This window comes from Pelodiscus sinensis, chromosome 13, assembly GCF_052426305.1.
Source record: "Pelodiscus sinensis isolate ZL-2025 chromosome 13, ASM5242630v1, whole genome shotgun sequence".
In the NCBI taxonomy this organism is placed as follows: domain Eukaryota; kingdom Metazoa; phylum Chordata; order Testudines; family Trionychidae; genus Pelodiscus; species Pelodiscus sinensis.
In genome coordinates, this window is record NC_143064.1 from 47581717 (window position 1) to 47600581 (window position 18865).

An 18865-nucleotide genomic window follows, 5' to 3' on the forward strand; every position below is an offset into this window, starting at 1 on the left:
GCTGGGCCCGGAGCCCCCTTCCCTGCCCTGTGCTCCCCTAAAGCCAGGGCCCGCTCCCTGCGCCCCGGGCGCTGGCCCCCCTCCGAGCCCTGCCGTGGCTCCCGCATCGCCACGCCGTGCGTCCTGGGCCCCCCTGCCCGGCCCCTGGGCCGCACCCCCGTCCCTAGGCCCTTCTGGCGCTAGGACCCAGTGAGGTAGGAGCGGGGCGGCGGTGAGAGTGACACACGCCTCAGCCAATAGGAATGCGCTGCAGAGGTTAGGGGCGGGGCCTCGTATAGGACTGAGCCAATGGCAGTCGCCGCCGCTGTCGCGCCCCACCCGAGCTGGGCGGCTCCCCGGAGTCCGGGAGCCGGAGGGAGCAAGAGGCCCGGCCCGGCCCGGCCTGCGGAGCCGGCTGCGGGAGCGGCCGCCAGGTGGGGGCCGGGCGGGGTCAGGGATTCGCTGGGGGGGGCCCGGTTCGGGGGTCACGGCGGGGGGCGGGGGCCGAGTCGGGGGGGTCCGAATTGGCCCTGGCTGCGGAGCCGGGGCCGCATCCCGGGGATGGAGCCGCCTTGCCGGGTGCAGGGGCCCAGCCCCGGGGCGCTCGGCTCGGGGGCGGGCTCGGCTCGGGGGGGGGCCCAGCCCCGGGGTACTCAGCCCGGGGGGGGGCTCGGCCCGGGGGGGGGGCTCGGTTTGGGGCCATTGCTGCGAGCCCCGGGGTGCTCGGCTCGGGGGGGGGGGGCCCAGCCCCGGGGTACTCAGCCCGGGGGGGGGCGCTCGGCCCGGGGGGGGGCTCGGCCCGGGGGGGGCTCGGTTTGGGGCCTTTGCTGCGAGTCCCGGGGTGCCCGGTTCCCCCTTGTGCTCCGCTGCGCGGGGCGCGCTGCCCGCCCCTCTCCTGCGCTCCCTGGGCGCCGGGCCGGGCTGGCGGGCGGTGGGAGAGGCGCCCGGGCTGTGCGGGAGCCGCGGGGCCAGGCAGCCTCCCCTTGTGTTCCCCTCGCCCGGCCAGGGCGGTGCGTTCGGCTGCTGTTGGTCCCCTCCCTTTGTTTTTGTCTGCCGGGGGATCCGCAGGCATGCCGAGCCCACGTGTGACACAGCTACACGAATGGCTTCATCCCTGCGCTGCATCTCCAGCTTCCCTTTGCAAAGCCCCACCCCCGGGTGCAGGGGGACCGTGCATTGTGAGCAGGGGGCCTGCTGATGCTCTGGGAGAGTCCGGAAGCGCTCCCTTCCCTTCCCTTAGCGGGCGGGTGGGACCTGACGCCTGGCCATGGCAGCTTTTTGTTAGCGGGTTCTCTGCCGCCGCCTGTCCCTGGCCAGATTGCCCGCGGGGTCGCCAGGTAGAGAGGAGTCCAGTGCGGAAGCGGCTTGTTACTGAGGTGAGACGCTTCGGCTGGCCAGCCCCTCCGAGTTACTCTGCTCGGATCCTTCTCCCGAGAGGCAGGGAATGAATCCGCTCCCGCGTGCTGCAGGCACCCCCCGAACGTCCTTTGCGAGGCTGTCTTGTGTGGTAATGCTGGTTTGGAAAGAGGAGGTGCCGTGCCGGTGTGTCCTCGTCGCATTGGCCTGGAAACCTCCCCTCGGCGTCGCTATCCATCTGCCACAGAGCGCCCGAGGCGCAGTCCAGTGCCCTGCACGCCACGAGGCCATGTGGCTACCCTGCGGCCTTGGGCGGCTTGTCTCCTGCAGGCTCCGGGAGGTCCCCAGTGAGGTGCCCATGGGCTAGAAAAGCAAGCGGTGAGGGAAGACTGGACAGGCCAAGCAGATCTCTTTGAGTCAGTGTGCAAACCGTTGTGACTGCAGTCGGCCCAGATACAGGGCAGGCCTGTCTTTATTCCCCCGCATCTCTGGCCCTGTGTGCTCAAACCTCATTGCTCTGCAACACCTCCTGACAGTAAAACTTACCGCGCAACCCGGGGGAGGGGGAGCTGACGCCTGAGCCTGCCTATCCCTGCCACCGTCGGTTTTGGGGGGCAGGGCGAAGCTCGAGCCCAAGGGTTTCGGCTAGGGATGTCAGATGTCGGTTAACCGAATAGTCGATTAACCTCACGAATTCTTGTCGGTTTACTTGACTGTCCTTTAGCCCCGGGGGCGGGGCCGGCAACCTGTGCGCTCTGGCCTCGCTCCCGGGGAGCCCCCGCCCCCCCCGCACTGCTGCCTCTATCAGAGGTGCCAGGCAGGAGCTGGTCTATGAGGGGGGGCAGTTTAAAAACCAGCTCCTCTCATAGAGGCAGCAGCGCAGGGTGACAGCAGCCCTTGTCCGGGGGTGGGGCTGAGCTCCTGGACCCAGGACTCGCTGGAACTGGGCCGGGCTGTCTGCCCACCTGGCTCCTAATACGCTTTCAGTGCAGAGCCGCAGCAGGGGCAGGTCCCGGATCTGGCGTGAGCCAGGACTGAGCCGGCCTGCTGGCCAGCCTGCTAAAACCTTTGCTGGTGAGGGGGGAGTGCGTGTAGTCTGTAGCATTAACCTCTACGCTTCTGCTTAGCGGTTAATCGACTCCACTGTCACATCTCGAGTCTCAGCCCCCGTGGAGGGGCCTGTGACCTGAACCTCACTGCCCGGGGCTGGAGATGGTGGGGCTCTGGCCTCGGCTCCATCAGCTCTAACCCCAGCCTGCCAATCCCATTGAAACGGGGCTATGACCCACTCTGGGGTCTCGGCCCCCAGTTTGAGAGCCGGTTTTAGCCAGTTGTGGATAGTTACGGGAGCAGCGGTGGGAAGGGAACTGGGCGAGGGCCTTGGCTGCATGAATCTAGGATTTCCCATGCGTAAATCAAGGTCTAACTTTGTAGTGTCTGAGCCTCTTGGAGGGGTCAGAGGGACCAGGAAATCCATCCCAGACTGGAATGCGTAAGTGGTGTGGGCTGCTGGGTAGGGCTCACAAAGGGGGAGTCAGGGACCTGGGTTCTAATCCTGCCTCTGCACCTGGGGCTTTGAGGGGTAATGTGAGTTCCACAGCTGTGAGAAGGGGACTGATGGCTTGATGATTGGGGCCAGGAAGGTGGACTCAGGAGACCTGGGTTCTATTCCTGGCCCTGTCACACATTTCCGGCATGGCCACAGGCATGTGACTTAATTAGTCTGTGACTCAGTTCTCTGCCTCTGGAATGGGGATAATCCATCCCCACGTCACTGCCCTGAGTGGGACATGTGCTGTGGGGTGGGGCAATGTGAGTACCCAGACAACGTGTGAGATTTCTCTAGAGAGAGATGCTGTGAGTCGGGCTCTCCTGAGGGAGGATCTAAAGGCGGAACTCCTGAGCTACAGACACCGTCGGCTCCCCGCTGGGCAAGGCTGGCAGTGCCTGACTGGAGAGCCGCAGGGGTGTGGAGGAGCTGGATCCGAGAGGGCGGGAAGAATCTTGTGCCTCTTTGCAAATTGGGCAGCTCCAGAGCCACGTGCCGTGGGGGGCATTGCTGCCTAGCCTCCGAGCCCGTGGTGATGGCCTTGTCTCTGATCTCTCTAGTGGCCGTGGCTGGGCTCCTGATGATGCTGCATTTGGCAGCGCGGGTGGAGCAGAGGCTGGACGTCGCGTGGTCGCCCTACGCCCTGTGAAGGAGCAGTCATGTCGGTGATGGTGGTGAGGAAGAAGGTGATGCGGAAATGGGAGAAGCTGCCGGGCAGGAACACCTTCTGTTGCGACGGTCGCATCATGATGGCCCGGCAGAAGGGCATCTTCTACCTGACGCTCTTCTTAATTCTCGGCACCTGCGCCCTCTTCTTTGCTTTTGAGTGAGTTTGGGGGGCTGCTTGTGGGGGGGCTCGTGGGGCTGAGGGTGAGGGATAGAATTTGCCCCCCCCCCCCAAGGGGCATGAGGCTTGGGATTTGGCTTCCGGCATGAAGGAATTTCTTGTCGGCCTCAGGTTCTGATTCTGGTTGGCGAGTGTATTGGGATCTGTGGGGTGGGTCACCAAATGAAAATACAGGTTTTTCAGGGCCCCTGCTGTGTTCCTCCCTGGAACCAGAAATGCCTTTGAGATGTGACTGAGTCACATGACGCCATTTGGAAAGAGCCAGTAAGCATGCGAGGCTTTGGGCTCGTCGGGGTTGTGTCATTGGTCCCGCATGACGCCGTGTCACTGTGGTTGTTCCTCTTACGCGTAGGACGAGCACACGCAAGTTGCTGGTTTGAAACCGGCTCTTGCTTAAACCAGCATAAGACGAGGCTTCGCCCTTCGCCCTCCCCGCCTGGATGGGGTGGGTGGAGCGGGTTGCTGGAGGTACCGCCTTGTTGGCCAATATGGATCGTGGCTCCTAGGAGTGGAGTAAAAGTCGCTCTTGAGGGGCCTGCGTCGGGGAAGGCGACTTAGAGGAAGCTCAGTTTGTTAGTGGCGCTCTGCCGTCTCTTGAGGGCTCGTTTTCAGCTGCCTTTCAGGGGGACCAGCTCCACTGAGCCTCCCCTCCTGGGCATTTGTGATGCTGGCAGGGGCCTGGTTGCCCTGACGGGTACTCGAGGCCCGCGGTGTCCAAGCAGCTCTGAAGCAGTAGCCACTACGGTAGCTGCTGCTATCGCGAACTAGCCACGTTATTCTGAAACTGTCAATCGTTTTGTGAGCCGCCGTGCTCCGCTCAGTCGGCCAGACGGCCCCCTGCGGCTACCACGCGTGCGGGACACCGGGGCTCTGGGTTATGTGATGGGCTGGCAGGCCAGCGTGTGCCTTGGGAAGCAGAGGAACGGGACCTCTCTTGCGTCTGCAATCTAAGCAAATGTCGCAGCTTCGAAAACCTGCCTGTTTCTGCCAATGGGATACGGTGTTTGTCAAACTAAACGGCCGCTCTGGTAACCCCAGACTTTGTGGCTTGCTCGCCTCGCTGGCCTAGACCAATCGCCCCAGTTACGGTTTGACTACTTCCTGCCTGGATCAGCCTCGCTCCTCTAGGTCGGGTGGGGAGCTTCAGGCTCGGGGGCTGGACGCGGCCCTCGGCTTGCCTGGATCCGGCCCCCGGGGCTCAGGGCCCCCCATCAGAGTTTGGGGAGCCCATGCTGGTGCTCCAGCCCCCCTGCTGTTGCCCTGGGGGCTGGAGCGCACAAGATCTGCCAGGCTGGGCCCCCCTGGCTCTTGTGTGCAAGAGGAATCCGGGGGGGGGGGGGGGACTCTTTCCTTCTCTGTCGGGGGCCATAGTGAGGGATTTTTTCCGTGGCCCCCGACTGATTTTTCTGGGGGTGAGTGGCCCCCGACCCAGAAGGGTCCCCGCCCCTGCTCTGGATAAAGCCTACGGCTCAGACCACGTCCGTGTTGAATAGCCTCTCTGGAACGTCTGGCGAGAGATGTGCCAGGTCTTAGCAGTAGCACCAAAGGGGTTAATGTCAGGGCATAGACCTGCTCGACCTGGGAAACTGGCTTTCCTGCTTTGCCTGGCATCCGGGGGAGGCCTGGCTCTGTCCCCGGGCCAGCGTCCCCCCCTCTCGGGGTTCATTTCTGCCCCGTGACCTCCTGCCCTCCCGGAGCAGGGACATGAGTGTGTCCACGGTGCTGCTCTTGGGGTGGAAGCCGCGTTCCTCCGCCCCACACGCGGCAGGCAGCCGCTGTTATCGGCCGCGGGTTGAGACCCCGGCTCGAGTATGTGGTAAGAGGTGTGATTCCCTCCCCGCCCCGCCCCCGAGGAGGTGAGCAGAGGTCCTGAGGTCCCGGTGTCCCTCCCCATCAAGAGAACCCATGAGACAGAGCTCCCGAGGGTTCAGTCCGCGACTGCCTGTGCACGGGTGCTGAAGGAAATGCCCCGAGTTGTGTTGAAGAGGGGGCTGAGTCACTGCAAGTGGCTTTTCTAGCCTCCGGACCAGGCCCAGGCTAGCGAAGGGGGGGGGGGGGGGCGGGGGTGTTTTGGGTGCCTGTGTCATTCAGCTCAAGCATTCCTCCGGCCACACCTTCCCAGGAGGTGAGCGAGCCCTGGGAATGCCTGGAATGGGGAAGTGTCAGCTGCTGCCGTGAGCCTGCAGTGCTCCCGGCCTTTGTCCCGCAGGCTGTCCCCGGGCAGGGCCAGAGCCCCGGGCTCCCTAAGGCCTCCGCCTGCAGCAGCCCGGCTCCGTTTGAATGTGTCCCCCTCCCCCGGGGGGTTGGGTCCCCAGTGCTGCTGTCTTGCCAGGTCTCCGCGCAGGTGGCCTGGGGCCCGATCGCCCCGGCTTGCGGTGACAAACGTTCTCGGCATCCTCCCGCTCCGAGGCCCCGGAGCGTCCTGTCTGGAATGGGAGAGGAGCCCGGCCTTTGGGCTGCCCGCGGTGCGCCTGGGAAATTGCGCTGCAGCGACGGAAGGGCTCGCTGCCACGCCCCGGGCAGTGACCTGATTGTCACGGCAAGCAGCTCCGTGCAAATCTCCGCTCGCTCGCCACGAAGGGATGGCGGGCGGAACGGCACAGAGAGCCTGAGCCCCGCGCCGGAGGCCAGCTCTCTGCGTCACAGGCCATGGCAGCGTGTTCAGAGACGGGGGCGTGGGGATCCTGAACAGAGAGAGCCGCTGAATTCAAAAAAGGGGGGGATGAGTAGGGATGTGAGCGACTAATCGACTAGTCGTTTTCCCCCCCTTGCTGCCCCTATCAGAAAGAGGCAGGGGGGGGGGGGGGGGAAAGGATCCTGGCGGGAGGTGGCTTAAAAGCCGTTTCCCCTCCAGCTCCGTGGGAGGGGGCAGGGCGCAGCGGCAGCGTTCCACCCTTGAAATGTCCCCCTGGGGCCCTTGTGCATGGAGCCAGTCCCCTGGCTGGCCCAGGCTCCCCTGGCGTTTGTCTTTGAAAGGCCCTAGAGCCCCTGCCGAGCTCTTGCTACGTTTCAAAGCAGAAGCGCCCTTATCGACCAATCGAATAGTCGATGGAAATTCCGTCAACTATTCGATTAGGTGATGAATCTGATTTTAACATCCCTAGAAATGAGATGTATGCAAATGCACAAAGAGGTGGAGAAAGGCAAACGGTGCCCTTGTATTTATCCTTTTCAGAATACAGCAGTAAAAGGCCATCCCACTTAATAGGCAGTCATTTAAAAGCTGCTCGGAGTCTAGTGTGTACGCACTGCTGCGCTGTCTTGGAAGTTCGCTAGGGATCAGCCTGTGTCTCTGAATTGTCCTGCTTTTCTGACTACGTTGCCTGAATGCTACCGACCCAGTCGTCAGACTGTCCGTTTGCCGGAGCAGCGGCTGTCATGGGGCGGCGTCCTTGAGACCTGTCCTGGAGCGTTTGTGCTGTTGATTGTTCTCTCTCAGGAACGAACTGTAGCTGTTGACAGTTTCTGTTGAACTCCGCTGTTGGTCGTGGTCACGTATGATCTGGCTGCTGAAGTCTCTTTCAGACGTTGGTGTGTCCCTCTTTTTTTTTTTTTTTTTTTTTAAATTGCCTGGGTAGGTTTCTTGAAGCTACCTCTGAAAGATTTGTCAATTTCTCATTAATGGCCTGGGCTCATGGCTTAACCTTCACAGTTACATGCAGGGGTCCCCCACGTGGTGCTGCTGCCTCTGCATCAGAGGCAGCTGCATGGAGGAGCAGGCAGGAGCTGCCTTTTAAGCGCCAGCTCCCAGGGAGCCGCCTGCGCCCCGGGTGTAGATATGTAACCACTGAAAATGTCAGCAGTTACATTTACCAACACCCCCCCCGCTGTTTAACATCCCTCCCCCGGCGAGGAGCCCTGGGGGTACCGTATCCTAGTATCCCAAAGCCCTTCCCCCTGCGCACACGACAAACGCGGCTGCCAGGGCGGTGGAATTCAAGAAGCCCGGTGCCCTGATCCCGGTCCCGCCGGAGGACCTGTCCAGTCAGGGCGCACGCTGCATTCGCTGTCTGATGAAAGCGCAGTGCAAGCTGCTGCAGGCCGAGTCAGCAGGGAAACGCGGAGCCAGCCCCCCGCCAGGCGCTTTCAGACCCTGCCGGAGGAGAGGGAGGAACGTGCTGCCTTTGAGCAGGCTCTGGGACCAGCGGCTTCCTCGCTCCCCTTTGCTGGGCAGATTCCCTCGTCCGCCTCCTGTTCCGCCCCAATCTTTCCAGCCCCTGCTCGGCCAGCCGAGCCCAGCTCTGCTTTGTGAAACGTGGGGCGGGCAAGGACCCAGCCCGTGAGCTGAGTGCAGTGCAGGCCCCAAAGGAAACCAGCTAGGTGCCCTGCCCGCCGAGGGAGGCCTACCTGGGCGGCAGCCGAGAGAGTGGGAGCAGTCCCTGCTGCCTAGCTCAGAACACAAGTTACTGGCCCAAGGCAGGGGTCGTTTGAGGCAGCGAGAGAGGGTGGCCCTGAGGCCCAGCGGCCAGAGAGCAGAGGAAAACCCAAAGCTCAGACACGCTGTGTGGATCTTACAGGCCGGGGACGTCTGCAAGGAGCTCTTCGTGCCTGTTCGCCTCGGGCCCCTGACTTGGGCCCCCAGACTCCGACCCAGACATCTAAGCCAGGCAGGTGGGAGAGGTGTTTCCCCTGACGCCAGAAGCACTTGACTCGCTCCCTGTTGTGTTCTCGTCCTGGCCCAGCCCGGTGGCGTGGCACCGTATCGCGCTGGCACTGTGCCCGTGTGCCCGGGAGGCTCCCTGGCCCCCCTGCAGAATATGGGCAGTGCTGGCCTGCGAAGGTGGAAGAGCTGCGCGCCGAATGGAGAAGCCCTTTGTGTTGTGCCACAGCGAGACGGCGCAGGACGCTCCTGCACGGCTTCTCTTTGGAAAGATCAATGCAGCCCGCCTGCAACGCCAAGGAAAGAGCAGCTGCTGGGGAGTCTGGGAGCGGCCCGTCACAGAACTGCCTTGCGTTTCCCAACGGATGCTGACGTATCTTGGGCACCGGGATCCTGCTTGTCCCCTGCCCTTTGGTTTACATCCGGTAAGAATCCTGCCCTGCAGCCCTCCTGGGCGGTAGGCGCTTTCAAGAGGCCGGTAGACCTCGTTCTGCAGACGGTACGCACGTGGGCGACATGGCTGTCCTGGCCAGGCCTGGGCTAGCCAGGTTAGACGGGTCTCGGCAGTCCTGTCCCTCACAACGCAGGCCTGGCCGCCGACGGTAAAGTGGGGAACCACCAGGCCGCATGTCTAAGCAACCCCATGGAAGACTGACTACAAGCACTTGCCAGCAAGGTCCATGCTCTGCCAGCCCCATGACAGACAAAGAAGCGGGGCGCTTCCAGGGTCTGGTGGCGTCACTGGCCTTTGTCACGGTTGCAGCCCCCTCGTGCGTCCTAGAGCGGCTCCGTGGTCTGAGGCCTTTCCGACGCCAACGGATCGTCTGGCTCAGGAGCCAGTTCTTCACTGTTCGGACTCCCGAGAGCACGCGACAGGAGCGTGGGCCGCGGGGAGCTGGGGTGGATCTCCAGCAGGAAGTTGAGGGAGGAGGCCTCAGGGAGAAGCGTTGTGCCCGAGGAAGACGGGCTTGGTGGCGAAGTGGGCCGTGGACTCTGAAGGTACTGTGTGCTCGGGACCCCTCTTGCTCTGATCAGACGCCCTGAACGATCCCAGCCTGGTACCCGTCCCTACCACGTCAAACTTCCAAATACTCCACAGGCCTGGGGAGGCAAATCACAGTGTGGAATTTCTGATCCTGGGGGCGGCATGGCAGCACCCTGGCCCTCCCGGCGCGAGGGGGGAGATGGACAAACCCCACCGCACAGGAAGATGCTCGGGGTTGTCCAGACCCGCGCGTGAATGCCGCGTGCGCCAGACGCAGTGTAGCCACGGCTGACCTGTGCTTCCTCTGCCGCTACCATGGCTACGCTGCTTACCGACTAACCGGTTAGACGTTCGCACCCTTAGTTAATCTCGCCCGGTCTCTGGGCTCGTGCATGGCGCGCTCTACTGGTTCAAGGCTGGGGGACGCGGTGTCCTTAGCACCCCTCTTCCTGCACCCGTCTGACCACACGCCCGTTGCAGACACGCAGGCCTGTCTCCGGGGGAAGGGCTGGCTGGATCCCAAAGTGCTTCTAGACAGAAGCTTGTCTTGGGGTGAACGCGTCGCGTGTGTCGCCACAGTAAGTGGCGTTTGCATGTGGCTCCCTTTAGGGCTCAGACTTTCAGCGGGGTGGCCCTTCTGAGGCGTGGTTCGTTTGCCGTGTTTCATGCGTGACGGGAGGTTGTTCCTGTGGCTGGAATAATCCCGCTGATTTTCCAGTTAGATTGTGGCTGAGGGGTGTCCGTGGCGAACGGTGCCTGTCCTGCTGCGGCGGGCAGATCTGTCCAACTTGTCTCCGTTCGCGAGATGTAGGTGACCTCATACGGCAACAAGCCGGAAAGGGGGGTTAAAAGAAGCTCTTTCTGGATGACGCTCCGTCTGTCTGCGTGTCACTTCTCCAGGTGCCTGACTGCCCGCGTGTGGCATGTTTCCGTGGGTGGAGGTTTGCAGCCTCCGAAGGGCACGCTCCAGATTTGCCTCCAGCCCGCGGGCTGCATGAGCACGTGTCAGAGCGCCTGCTCTCGGGAGCGGGTCGCCCGCCAGACACAGGACCCGTTGTCGTGGGTCAAAGCCTACGTCGGGGACAGGAACTGGGTTACCCTTCCGTGCCTCGCTAGAGCATCTAGCGCCTACCGTGGAAAATCAGGAGCCCAGTGCCTGGTGCGCTGTGTGGAACCACCAGCTTCTCTCCCTTTTTGGCTCAAAACGCCGCCCGGCCACTTGGATCTCACCTGGCTCGGCTCACGGTATTGCTGGGGGAGGGGCCCTGGCCATCGTGGCGCAGGCGGGTCGGGGCGCAGGGCCGGCAGAGGGCTCCGGAGCTGGTTGGATGCCGGGAAGCAGTGCTGGGCGCCCCGTCTCCACCAGGGGACTGCCGGGCCGGGGGGCTCCCAGGAGAATGGTGCGACCGGGGGAGGGGGGAGATGGCGAGCGCTGGGGCAGGTAAGAGGGGTCGAACGGGCTAGAGCAGCAGGTCTCAAACCACGGGGCAGGCGCGAGCCGGGCGCCCCTCTCCACTCGGCTCTGGCTGTCCGCCCCGCGTGGCTGTGGCTTGTGATAAAGGGGACAGCTGGAGCCCCCAGTCCTGGGGCAGTCGCTGCTGGAGGCTGAGTGGGGGGCTGCCATCCAGGCATGGGCTCTCTTCCCCCTCCGTCCCTCAGCGGGAGACGGCCAGGTCTCGGGCTCTCCTCCTCCTTCCCCGCCCCCCAATTCCTCAGCAGGAGACAGGCCTGGGCCTCGGGTTCTCCTTCCCGCCCCCCTCCCTGCCAGGGGCTGGTCGTCCTGCAAGGGTGGCCACAGGGCACGAGCTCAGCTGTGCCAGTGACGTTTGCTGAGTGTTGCTTTTCACATTCCCCCTTTACTTCTGCGCTGCTGCTGGCCCGGCGCTGCCTTTCTAGCTGGGCACCCGGCTGGCAGCCCCTGCTCTCCGCTCTGCCCAGGCGCAGCCTGTGTGGCAGGAGACCGTCCCAGCGGGCGCCAGGAAGGGGGCCGGTCCAGCAGCGGGAGAGCCCTCGGCTCTGGAGAAGAGATGGCGGGAGCGGTGCTCTCCCTGCCTCACAGCACAAGAACAAAGGGACACTCAATAACGGGAAGGTGGCAAACTCCAAAGCGATAAAGGGAAAGACTTTGGCCCATGCTGTGTGATTAGCCTGTGCACTCCCGGGTCCAGGTCAGGCAGGCGGAGCGCTAGTCGGTCCAAGAGGGACGGGTGTGTATAGAGAGGGGCAGATGAAATCAGGCTTTTAAAAACTGTTTTTATTTAAACTGTATCTTAAACCCCCACCTGTGTTACGCTGGAGTCCCCGTGGTGAGACTTGGGTCTGCTCGAATCCCGGAGATGGCATTTGAAACGGAGCAGTGCAGGGTCACTGCTGAAGTTTAAAAAAAAGGCCTAGCACTGAATGAGTGAGAGTTACTGTCTGGGCACCTGAAAGCTAGCGCCTGCGGACGGGCTGGCCCAGCTTCTGACAGGCGCAGGCTCTTCTGCACTGGCAGCGTATTCGACTGTCGGTTCAGCGAGGAGTTACTTCAGTCCCCGCCGTGCGGGGGACGCGTCTCTCGAACAGTCAGCACAGCGTGGCGTAGTCACTGCGCTGAAACTGACTGCACTGCCCTGAGAGGCGCCAGGGTACCACTGTCGGTAGCTGCCCCGGGGGTATGCCCGGGTGATGGGCTGGAGACGCGGCGATCCTCACGGAACTGCGCCGAGGCCTGGCCTGGCCGTGAGGAGATGACCCCGCCCCTCCTCGCTGCTCTCCCTCCACAGGTGTCGCTACCTGGCGGTTCAGCTGTCGCCAGCCATCCCCGTCTTCGCCGTGGTTCTGTTCCTGTTCGCCATGGCCATGCTCCTGCGGACGAGTTTCAGCGACCCCGGCGTGATCCCCAGAGCCCTGCCTGACGAGGCCGCCTTCATTGAGATGGAGATCGGTGAGTGGAGCAGCTCCCATGCACAGAACCGGGCCAGAGGCCACGTCCCGTCCCCGTGCACCAGGGCCTGGCTTCTCTCTCGGGGGTGGGGGGGGCCGGCGTCTTCCCTGCGGAGGAGGGCGTGTGCCTGGAGAGTGGCGGGGTGCCCTCCGTGTGTCTCAGCCCTGGACTGCTGCTCCATCCCTCGGCTGTCTGGAGGCCTCTCCTGCGCTGGGTTTGGCTCAGGAATTCCCCTCCCTCCCCCGCCAGGCCTTGGTCAGGACTGGGAGCAGGGAGATCCAAGCGGAGCCGTTCTCCCCTTTCTGGAGGGTGGTTGGGCAGCGACGTCGTCCCAGGGGTTCGCCCCTGGTCCTTTCCCCGCCGAGCCCTTGGCGTCTCGCCCCCGGCGCTGCGAGCGGGGCCGCTGACTGAGCGTGGCGCCGGCGAGACGGGACCGTTCTCCGACAGGCGGTGGCCAGTCTGGCGTCTGATTGGCGTTTGCTTTCAGAGGCAACCAATGGAGCGGTGCCTCAGGGCCAGCGCCCGCCCCCACGGATCAAGAACTTCCAGATCAACAACCAGATCGTGAAGCTGAAGTACTGTTACACCTGCAAGATCTTCCGGCCGCCCCGCGCCTCGCACTGCAGCATCTGTGACAACTGCGTGGGTGAGCGCGAGCCGGGGAGCCGCGGGGCCCGGCCCAGCACGCCCGCCTCGCGCAGCGCCGGGGGCCTCGGGCGGCTCCCACAGCGGCTAAGCCCAGCTGCGTTGGGGGCAGACCCTGGGGGTTGGGCTGCCCCGGGGAGGCCTGGCTCGAATCCCAGAGTCCGAGATTGGGCTGGAGGCTGGAGGGTTTCTCCCCCTCCCGTGCGTTGGTGCTGAACGAACTCCTCGAACTCGGCCCGGTTCTCGGCCACCAGCCGTTTGGGGCAGCGCGTCCCGCAGGCGGCTCCGTCCGCCAGGGCTGAATGGGAGGTCGGATCAGGAGCCTGCGTGTGTGGGGCGGGGGGGTAGGAATGCTCTTCCCAGGATCCTGCCCCCACGGGGCTAGCCCCAGCACAGCCCACGAGCACTTCCGGCTGGCGGAGGCAGAGGACGGGGCAGCCCCTTGCTTGGCCTTCCCCGGCTGCACTGGCGGGTTGTGTGGGCAGAGCTCGGGTGCCCCCCTACCCCCCACTGCAGCTGAGCTCCCCTCTTGCCCCCCCAGAGCGCTTCGACCATCACTGCCCCTGGGTGGGGAACTGTGTGGGGAAGCGGAACTACCGGTACTTCTACCTCTTCATCCTCTCGCTCTCGCTCCTCACCATCTACATCTTCGCCTTCAACATCGTCTACGTGGCGCTGAGTGAGTCCGGGGGGGCGGGGAGGGGCCGGGTCAGCACAGACGCTGGGGGGCGGGCCTGGCTCCGGGGAGCGCCGGGCGTGACCCTCTTGTTTCTGTTGCCCAGAGTCCCTGAAGATCGGCTTCCTGAACACGCTGAAGGAGACCCCGGGGACATATCCTTGCGTGCTGCGGGCAGATAGCGCCAGGGGAGACCCTGGCAGCGTTTGGGGGGCGATGGGGGAGGGGCAGGCCCGGGTGCTGGGGGGGTGCCGTGAAGCAGGGCCGTTGGAAGTAGGGGCCCTGCCGTGTGGCTCTGGATCCTTAACCGGCTGCGCACGGTCCTGGAGGTGCTTATCTGCTTCTTCACCCTGTGGTCGGTGGTGGGGCTGACTGGGTTCCACACCTTCCTGGTGGCGCTGAACCAGACCACCAACGAAGACGTGAGTGACGGTCCCCGCGGGGGGGGGGGGGGGGGGAGTCCCAGGGCAGCACGTGGGGTCCCTGCTGCCACCGGCTCCAGAAATGCACCGTGGGTCGGAGGCCTTTGAGCTGCTGCCCATGATCCGGGAGGCCCAAGTCACCCCCCGGGGCCTTTGGCCTCTGCCCTGCCCCGGAAGCACCAGGAGGGGTCCTGGGTGGAAGGGGGGTGTGGCCGGGGCACGTTACCTCCGCCATCAGCCCGCAGAGGAAAGGAGGGGCTGAGCCCCGTGTGCCCCAGGGCGTCGGGGGCCTCACGCCCGGCCCGGGATGGTCTCTGCTTGCAGATTAAGGGGGCGTGGACCGGGAAGAACCGGGTGCAGAACCCCTACAGCCACGGGAACGTTGTGAAGAACTGCTGCGAGGTGCTGTGCGGGCCGCTGCCCCCCAGGTAGGAGCCGGAGCCCCTGAGGCCTGCGTGGCCGTGGGGCCGGAGGGGCCCTGGTGGGGGATCGGGGCCGAGGGCCCGACCGTGCCAGCCCATTACACAGTGGGGCTGCCCGGAGCGAGGGGCTGCCCCCCGGCCCTGGCGCTGGCCGGGGACAGAGGAGCCTCTTTGTATGAGCCAGGCGGCGAGAGCAGACGTGGCCTGTGGCGCTGGCCGTGGCCGTCTCCTGCCCTGGCAGCAGCCTTGCTCCTGTCCTACCAGCGGGCCTGGCCAAGCTGTGCCCCCCGCCCTGGGCCTGGCCAAGCTGTGCCCCCCGCCCCCCCGCCCTGGGCCCGGCCGGGCTGTGCCCTCCGCCCCCCCCACCCTCCCGCCCTGGGCTTGGCCAGGCTGTGCCCCCGCCCCCCCCACCCTCCCGCCCTGGGCTTGGCCAGGCTGTGCCCCCCGCCCCCCCACCCTCCTGCCCTGGGCTTGGCCGGGCTGTGCCCTCTGCCCCCCCCCCCTCCCCCCCGCCCTGGGCCCGGCCGGGCTGTGCCCTCCGCCCCCCTACCCTCCTGCCCTGGGCCTGGCCAAGCTGTGCCCTCCGCCCCCCCCACCCTCCTGCCCTGGGCTTGGCCAGGCTGTGCCCCCCGCCCCCCCACCCTCCCGCCCTGGGCTTGGCCGGGCTGTGCCCTCTGCCCCACAACCCCCCTCCCCCCCGCCCTGGGCCCGGCCGGGCTGTGCCCTCCGCCCCCCCTACCCTCCTGCCCTGGGCCTGGCCAAGCTGTGCCCTCCGACCCCCCCACCCTCCCGCCCTGGGCTTGGCCAGGCTGTGCCCCCCGCCCCCCCCCCGCCCTCCTGCCCTGGGCCTGGCCAAGCTGTGCCCTCCGCCCCCCCACCCTCCCGCCCTGGGCTTGGCCGGGCTGTGCCCTCTGCCCCACAACCCCCCTCCCCCCCGCCCTGGGCCCGGCCGGGCTGTGCCCTCTGCCCCATCCTCCTCCCCCAGCCCCGGGCCAAGCCGGACTGTGCCCTTATCTCCCCCCCCCCCCCCCGGGCCAGGCCGTCAGCCCCCGCCCCCGCGCCATTCCTTCCCTCAGTGCGGCCCCGTTTCTTGCAGTGTGCTGGACAGACGGGGTGTCTTGCCGCAGGAGGAGAGCAGCACTCGGGGGCCCGGCGTGCCGGAGAAGAGCCCCTGGGGGCCAGGCGCTGCGCAGGCGCCGAGCGGCACAGGGCAGGGCAGCAGCCCCACGCAGCAGAGTGCGGTACGTGTCCCCTCCCCACGCAGCCAGGTGCCCTGCGCTCGCCGGGGGGAGGGGCTGAGCACTACGTGCAGCCGGGGGCGGGGGGGGGAGGCAGCTTCCTGGGAGCGAAGCGTGGCCCCTGGAAGGAGCCTGGCGGCAGAGCTGACGCTGGCAGGGGGCCCTCGCCGGAGGGGGCTGCAGAGCAGTGTCCATGCGGCCCCTGGTGCTCCCGGCAGGCAGGTGTCCTTGTCTGGGGAGTTGCTGGCCCAGGCCGGCGCTCGCTGCAGCCGGGATGCAGTAACGGGGGCCCCCAAAGTCCGGGCCCTGCTCTGACTCCTCCCTCGCTCTGGAGCCTTTTCTCTGCCCCGTGGCGCCGTCTCCGGGTGAGGGCTCTGGGCAGTGCCGGCTGGGTCCCGCTCAGCCCGCCAGCGGCACACGGTGGGGCTGGGCATGTGACCTCGGGACAGGGCAGCGGCTGAGGGGGCTGCTGGCCTCGTGGCAGGGGCAATCGGAGGGCTATTCCCCCGCCTGCGGGTGAAGGAAGGCAGGCAGGAGCCCCTCCAGCCACGGGAGCAGAGGAAGGCAGCTCAGGAACAGCCTCTCGGCCGGCGCGGGCGGGGGCACAGCCCGGTGTGGAGCCTGTTCAATCAAACCGGTGTATGACGGGGGCCTGCGATAGGCGGCACCGAGCTCAGTGCCCCTGGAAGGGCCTTCGTGTCCGCTGGCCCCGTCCCTGCCTGAGCTCCGGGGAGGGAGCTGTCGCAGGTGCCTGCTCCGAGCCGTTCCTCTCCCTCCTCCCAGGTCCCCATGCTGCCGCTGAACCCCGCTGAGACGCCCGAGGAGACTCCGCCTGCGGCCTCGGCGCCCCCAGCCCCGCCCCGGGACGATGGGCCGGCCCAGCACTAGCCTCTGCTCCCGAGGGGAACGTTCTGTTCTGCCCGTCGCCGCCAGAGGGACTGAGGCGGAGAAGCCGGCTGGCGGGCAGGAAGCAGGCTGCTGGGGCCGGACGGCCATTTTGCTTTCGTCTTTATTCACCTCGACCGTGGACAGGAGCCGCCAGGCTGCGGCCGGCGGTGTCTGGCGTGAGCAGAGCGTGTCGGTTGGTGGCAGAGACCCGTCCCCGTGAGCTGCCCTCCTACCGCGCTGAGGCAGGACTCCCGGCTCTTCAGCTGGTCCTCAGTGCTACATCCTTGCTCTGGCATGGCCTCTCCCGGCCCTGCGGGCGCCCGGCCTGCCCGCTGCCCTGCCGGCGAGTGGCAGGGAAGGTGACTGTGACCATGGCAGTGTTTGTCTCTCTCCCTTCCCCCTCCCCCTCCCTCTGTGGCTTTCTTGTGTTGGTTCAGGTGGCGGGGCCGGGCGCGCCCGGGCAGGCGTCCCCCCCCCAGGTGGTTTCCGTCGCCCGTGGCCCTGGGAGCGACTGGCAGGCTGGCGAGAGGCCCGTGAGGAGGCAGGCGCGGGCAGCGTCCCCTGGGGAGTGCACCTTTCACTGGGAGCTGTGCCAGGCGCAGAGCGCGCTGCTCCCTTGCCTGGGCACCAGGGCATCGTACGGCGGGAGGGCAGAGTCCTCTGGGGCCTTGTGCTCCGGGCCTGGGCAGGATTCGCTCCCTAGTGCCTTGCTGACGCCTGTCAGGCCCCAAGCAATGGGGCTTCCTCTCTTCCCTGGGAGGCCGTTCCCCCATTGAAGTAAAAGGTGAAAAGCTCTCCCTGCCCCCCGTGCCCTGGCTGCTCTGAACGCCCGTTGCCAGGCGGGGCTCAGGCAGTATTGCTGCAGTATTCCAGGGCCCCACGTCTGCACAGGGCCCTCGAGCCTGACCTGCGGCACCTCCTCCCTGCCTGCGCCAGGCCCCGGGGGCTCCCGGCTCCACTCCTGGGGCAGGGAGAGCTGTGGGGAGGCAGCTCAGCCTTCTCCTTCGCGCTTCCCTTCCCTCCCCGAGAAACGTGGGGCGGGGTGAAGAGGTGGAGCCCTCCGTGGCACCCCCGTGTCCCCTGCCCGCCTCGGGAGTTCCCGGTCTCTGCCCAGATGGGGAGTGCTCGAGTCCACGGAGGGGCGTGCTGATTCCCCTCCAGCTTGTATGTCCTCGGGGGAGACCCTGGCCTGGGTGGGGGGGGGGGGACTGGGGTATCTGAGGGGCTTTCATGCTCCCCCGGCCCCATATTCCCTGGCTTGTTCGTCAGGAGCTCGGAGCTCTCGGCTGGCAGCGGAGGAAAGACCGGCAGCACCCCCCTCGCAGGGCAGGGGAGCGGCTGGCGTTGCCCGTCCCGCTGGCCGAGGGCAGCGCCGGTGGGAGCTGAGGCAGGGTCCCTCACTTGGCCGCGTGGCCGACTCCTGTGCCGTTCAGCCCCGCTCGGTGCCGGCTCATGCAAGGGGGTGGCCAGGGTAGAAGGCCCAGGGGCGTTCCCACTGTTCCCCAGCCTGGTTCAGAGCTGCTGCCTCCCTCCCCTCCAGCCGGGGGTCGTCCCCTGCAGCCTGTTCCCTCCCTCCCTGACGGGAGAACCCAGCGGAGCCGCCCTGGGCCCGGCTGCCCCTTCGGAGACTGCCAGCCCTCGGCCAGGCTCTGAGCTCTCCGTGTCCCACGCTGGCTCGGGGCTGCCCCTCGTGGCTCTGCCCCCGCCCGTCCATTGGAAGCTGTGGCCAAACCCTCTTCCCCCTGCCAACGTGCTACCGACCAAATCTCAGCGTGTTGCAAAAACTGTATTTTTGTTGTTACTGATCTATTTTCTAACGTGCCGTGTCCGTCTCTGCCGGGGGAGCCGGTGCCTCCAACGCCGCGGCTCCGGGTCTGGTCCGTTCTGTTTGGCAGGGAAGGAAGCTTTGGGTTTGGGCGGTTGGATGGTTTGTTTTTGTGGTTTTTTTTAACAAATGAAGGAACCCTGATCAGCTGGAGCCTGAGCCGTGGTCTCTGCCTGCCTGTGTCTGTCAGTCGCCTCCCGTCTCTGCGGCGTCCCAGGGGACTGGGCCTGGCCCGGAAGAACCAAGGGGTCAGATTTCTGCGGTGTGCTAATGTCCTGGCAGGAGCCTTGTGGGGAGCCCTTGGCAGGCCTGGCGGGAGGGCACGTCGGCTGCTGGGCTGAGCTGGGGGCCTGGCGGGGATCTGGGATTGTGCGAGGGGGAGACGGGAGCAGCCGTTCTGCAGAGGAAGAACACAGGCCGCTGGGCCGGTAGAAACGGGGGGAAGTTGCAGGCTGGGGCGGGAGGGAGGCAGCCGCCCCTCACGGGGGATCGGTTTCTAACAGGCGG

The 18865-nt window shown here is 65.9% G+C and overlaps 1 protein-coding gene across 1 annotated transcript; it reads left to right on the top strand.

Annotated features, from left to right (window-relative positions):
* The first annotated feature begins 294 nt into the window (after nucleotides 1–294).
* On the top strand, nucleotides 295–18511 carry ZDHHC9 (zDHHC palmitoyltransferase 9). The gene is made up of 10 exons (XM_089781683.1): nucleotides 295–413; nucleotides 3445–3710; nucleotides 12082–12242; nucleotides 12730–12888; nucleotides 13429–13566; nucleotides 13670–13716; nucleotides 13881–13985; nucleotides 14310–14413; nucleotides 15504–15648; nucleotides 16429–18511. Exons 2-10 carry the CDS (start codon nucleotides 3544–3546, stop codon nucleotides 16531–16533), a joined length of 1131 nt encoding a protein of 376 aa, XP_089637809.1. The 5' UTR covers nucleotides 295–413; nucleotides 3445–3543; the 3' UTR covers nucleotides 16534–18511.
* Nucleotides 18512–18865: the final 354 nt, after the last annotated feature.

What these genes read in the sequence shown, in the direction of transcription:
- ZDHHC9 (XM_089781683.1), top strand. Translation starts at nt 3,544, where the DNA reads ATGTCGGTGATGGTGGTGAGGAAGAAGGTGATGCGGAAATGGGAGAAG. An exon ending in CATCTGTGACAACTGCGTGG is followed by an intron (nt 12,889 to 13,428) that starts GTGAGCGCGAGC and finishes TTGCCCCCCCAG; the next exon opens with AGCGCTTCGACCATCACTGC. An exon ending in GCCCCACGCAGCAGAGTGCG is followed by an intron (nt 15,649 to 16,428) that starts GTACGTGTCCCC and finishes CCCTCCTCCCAG; the next exon opens with GTCCCCATGCTGCCGCTGAA.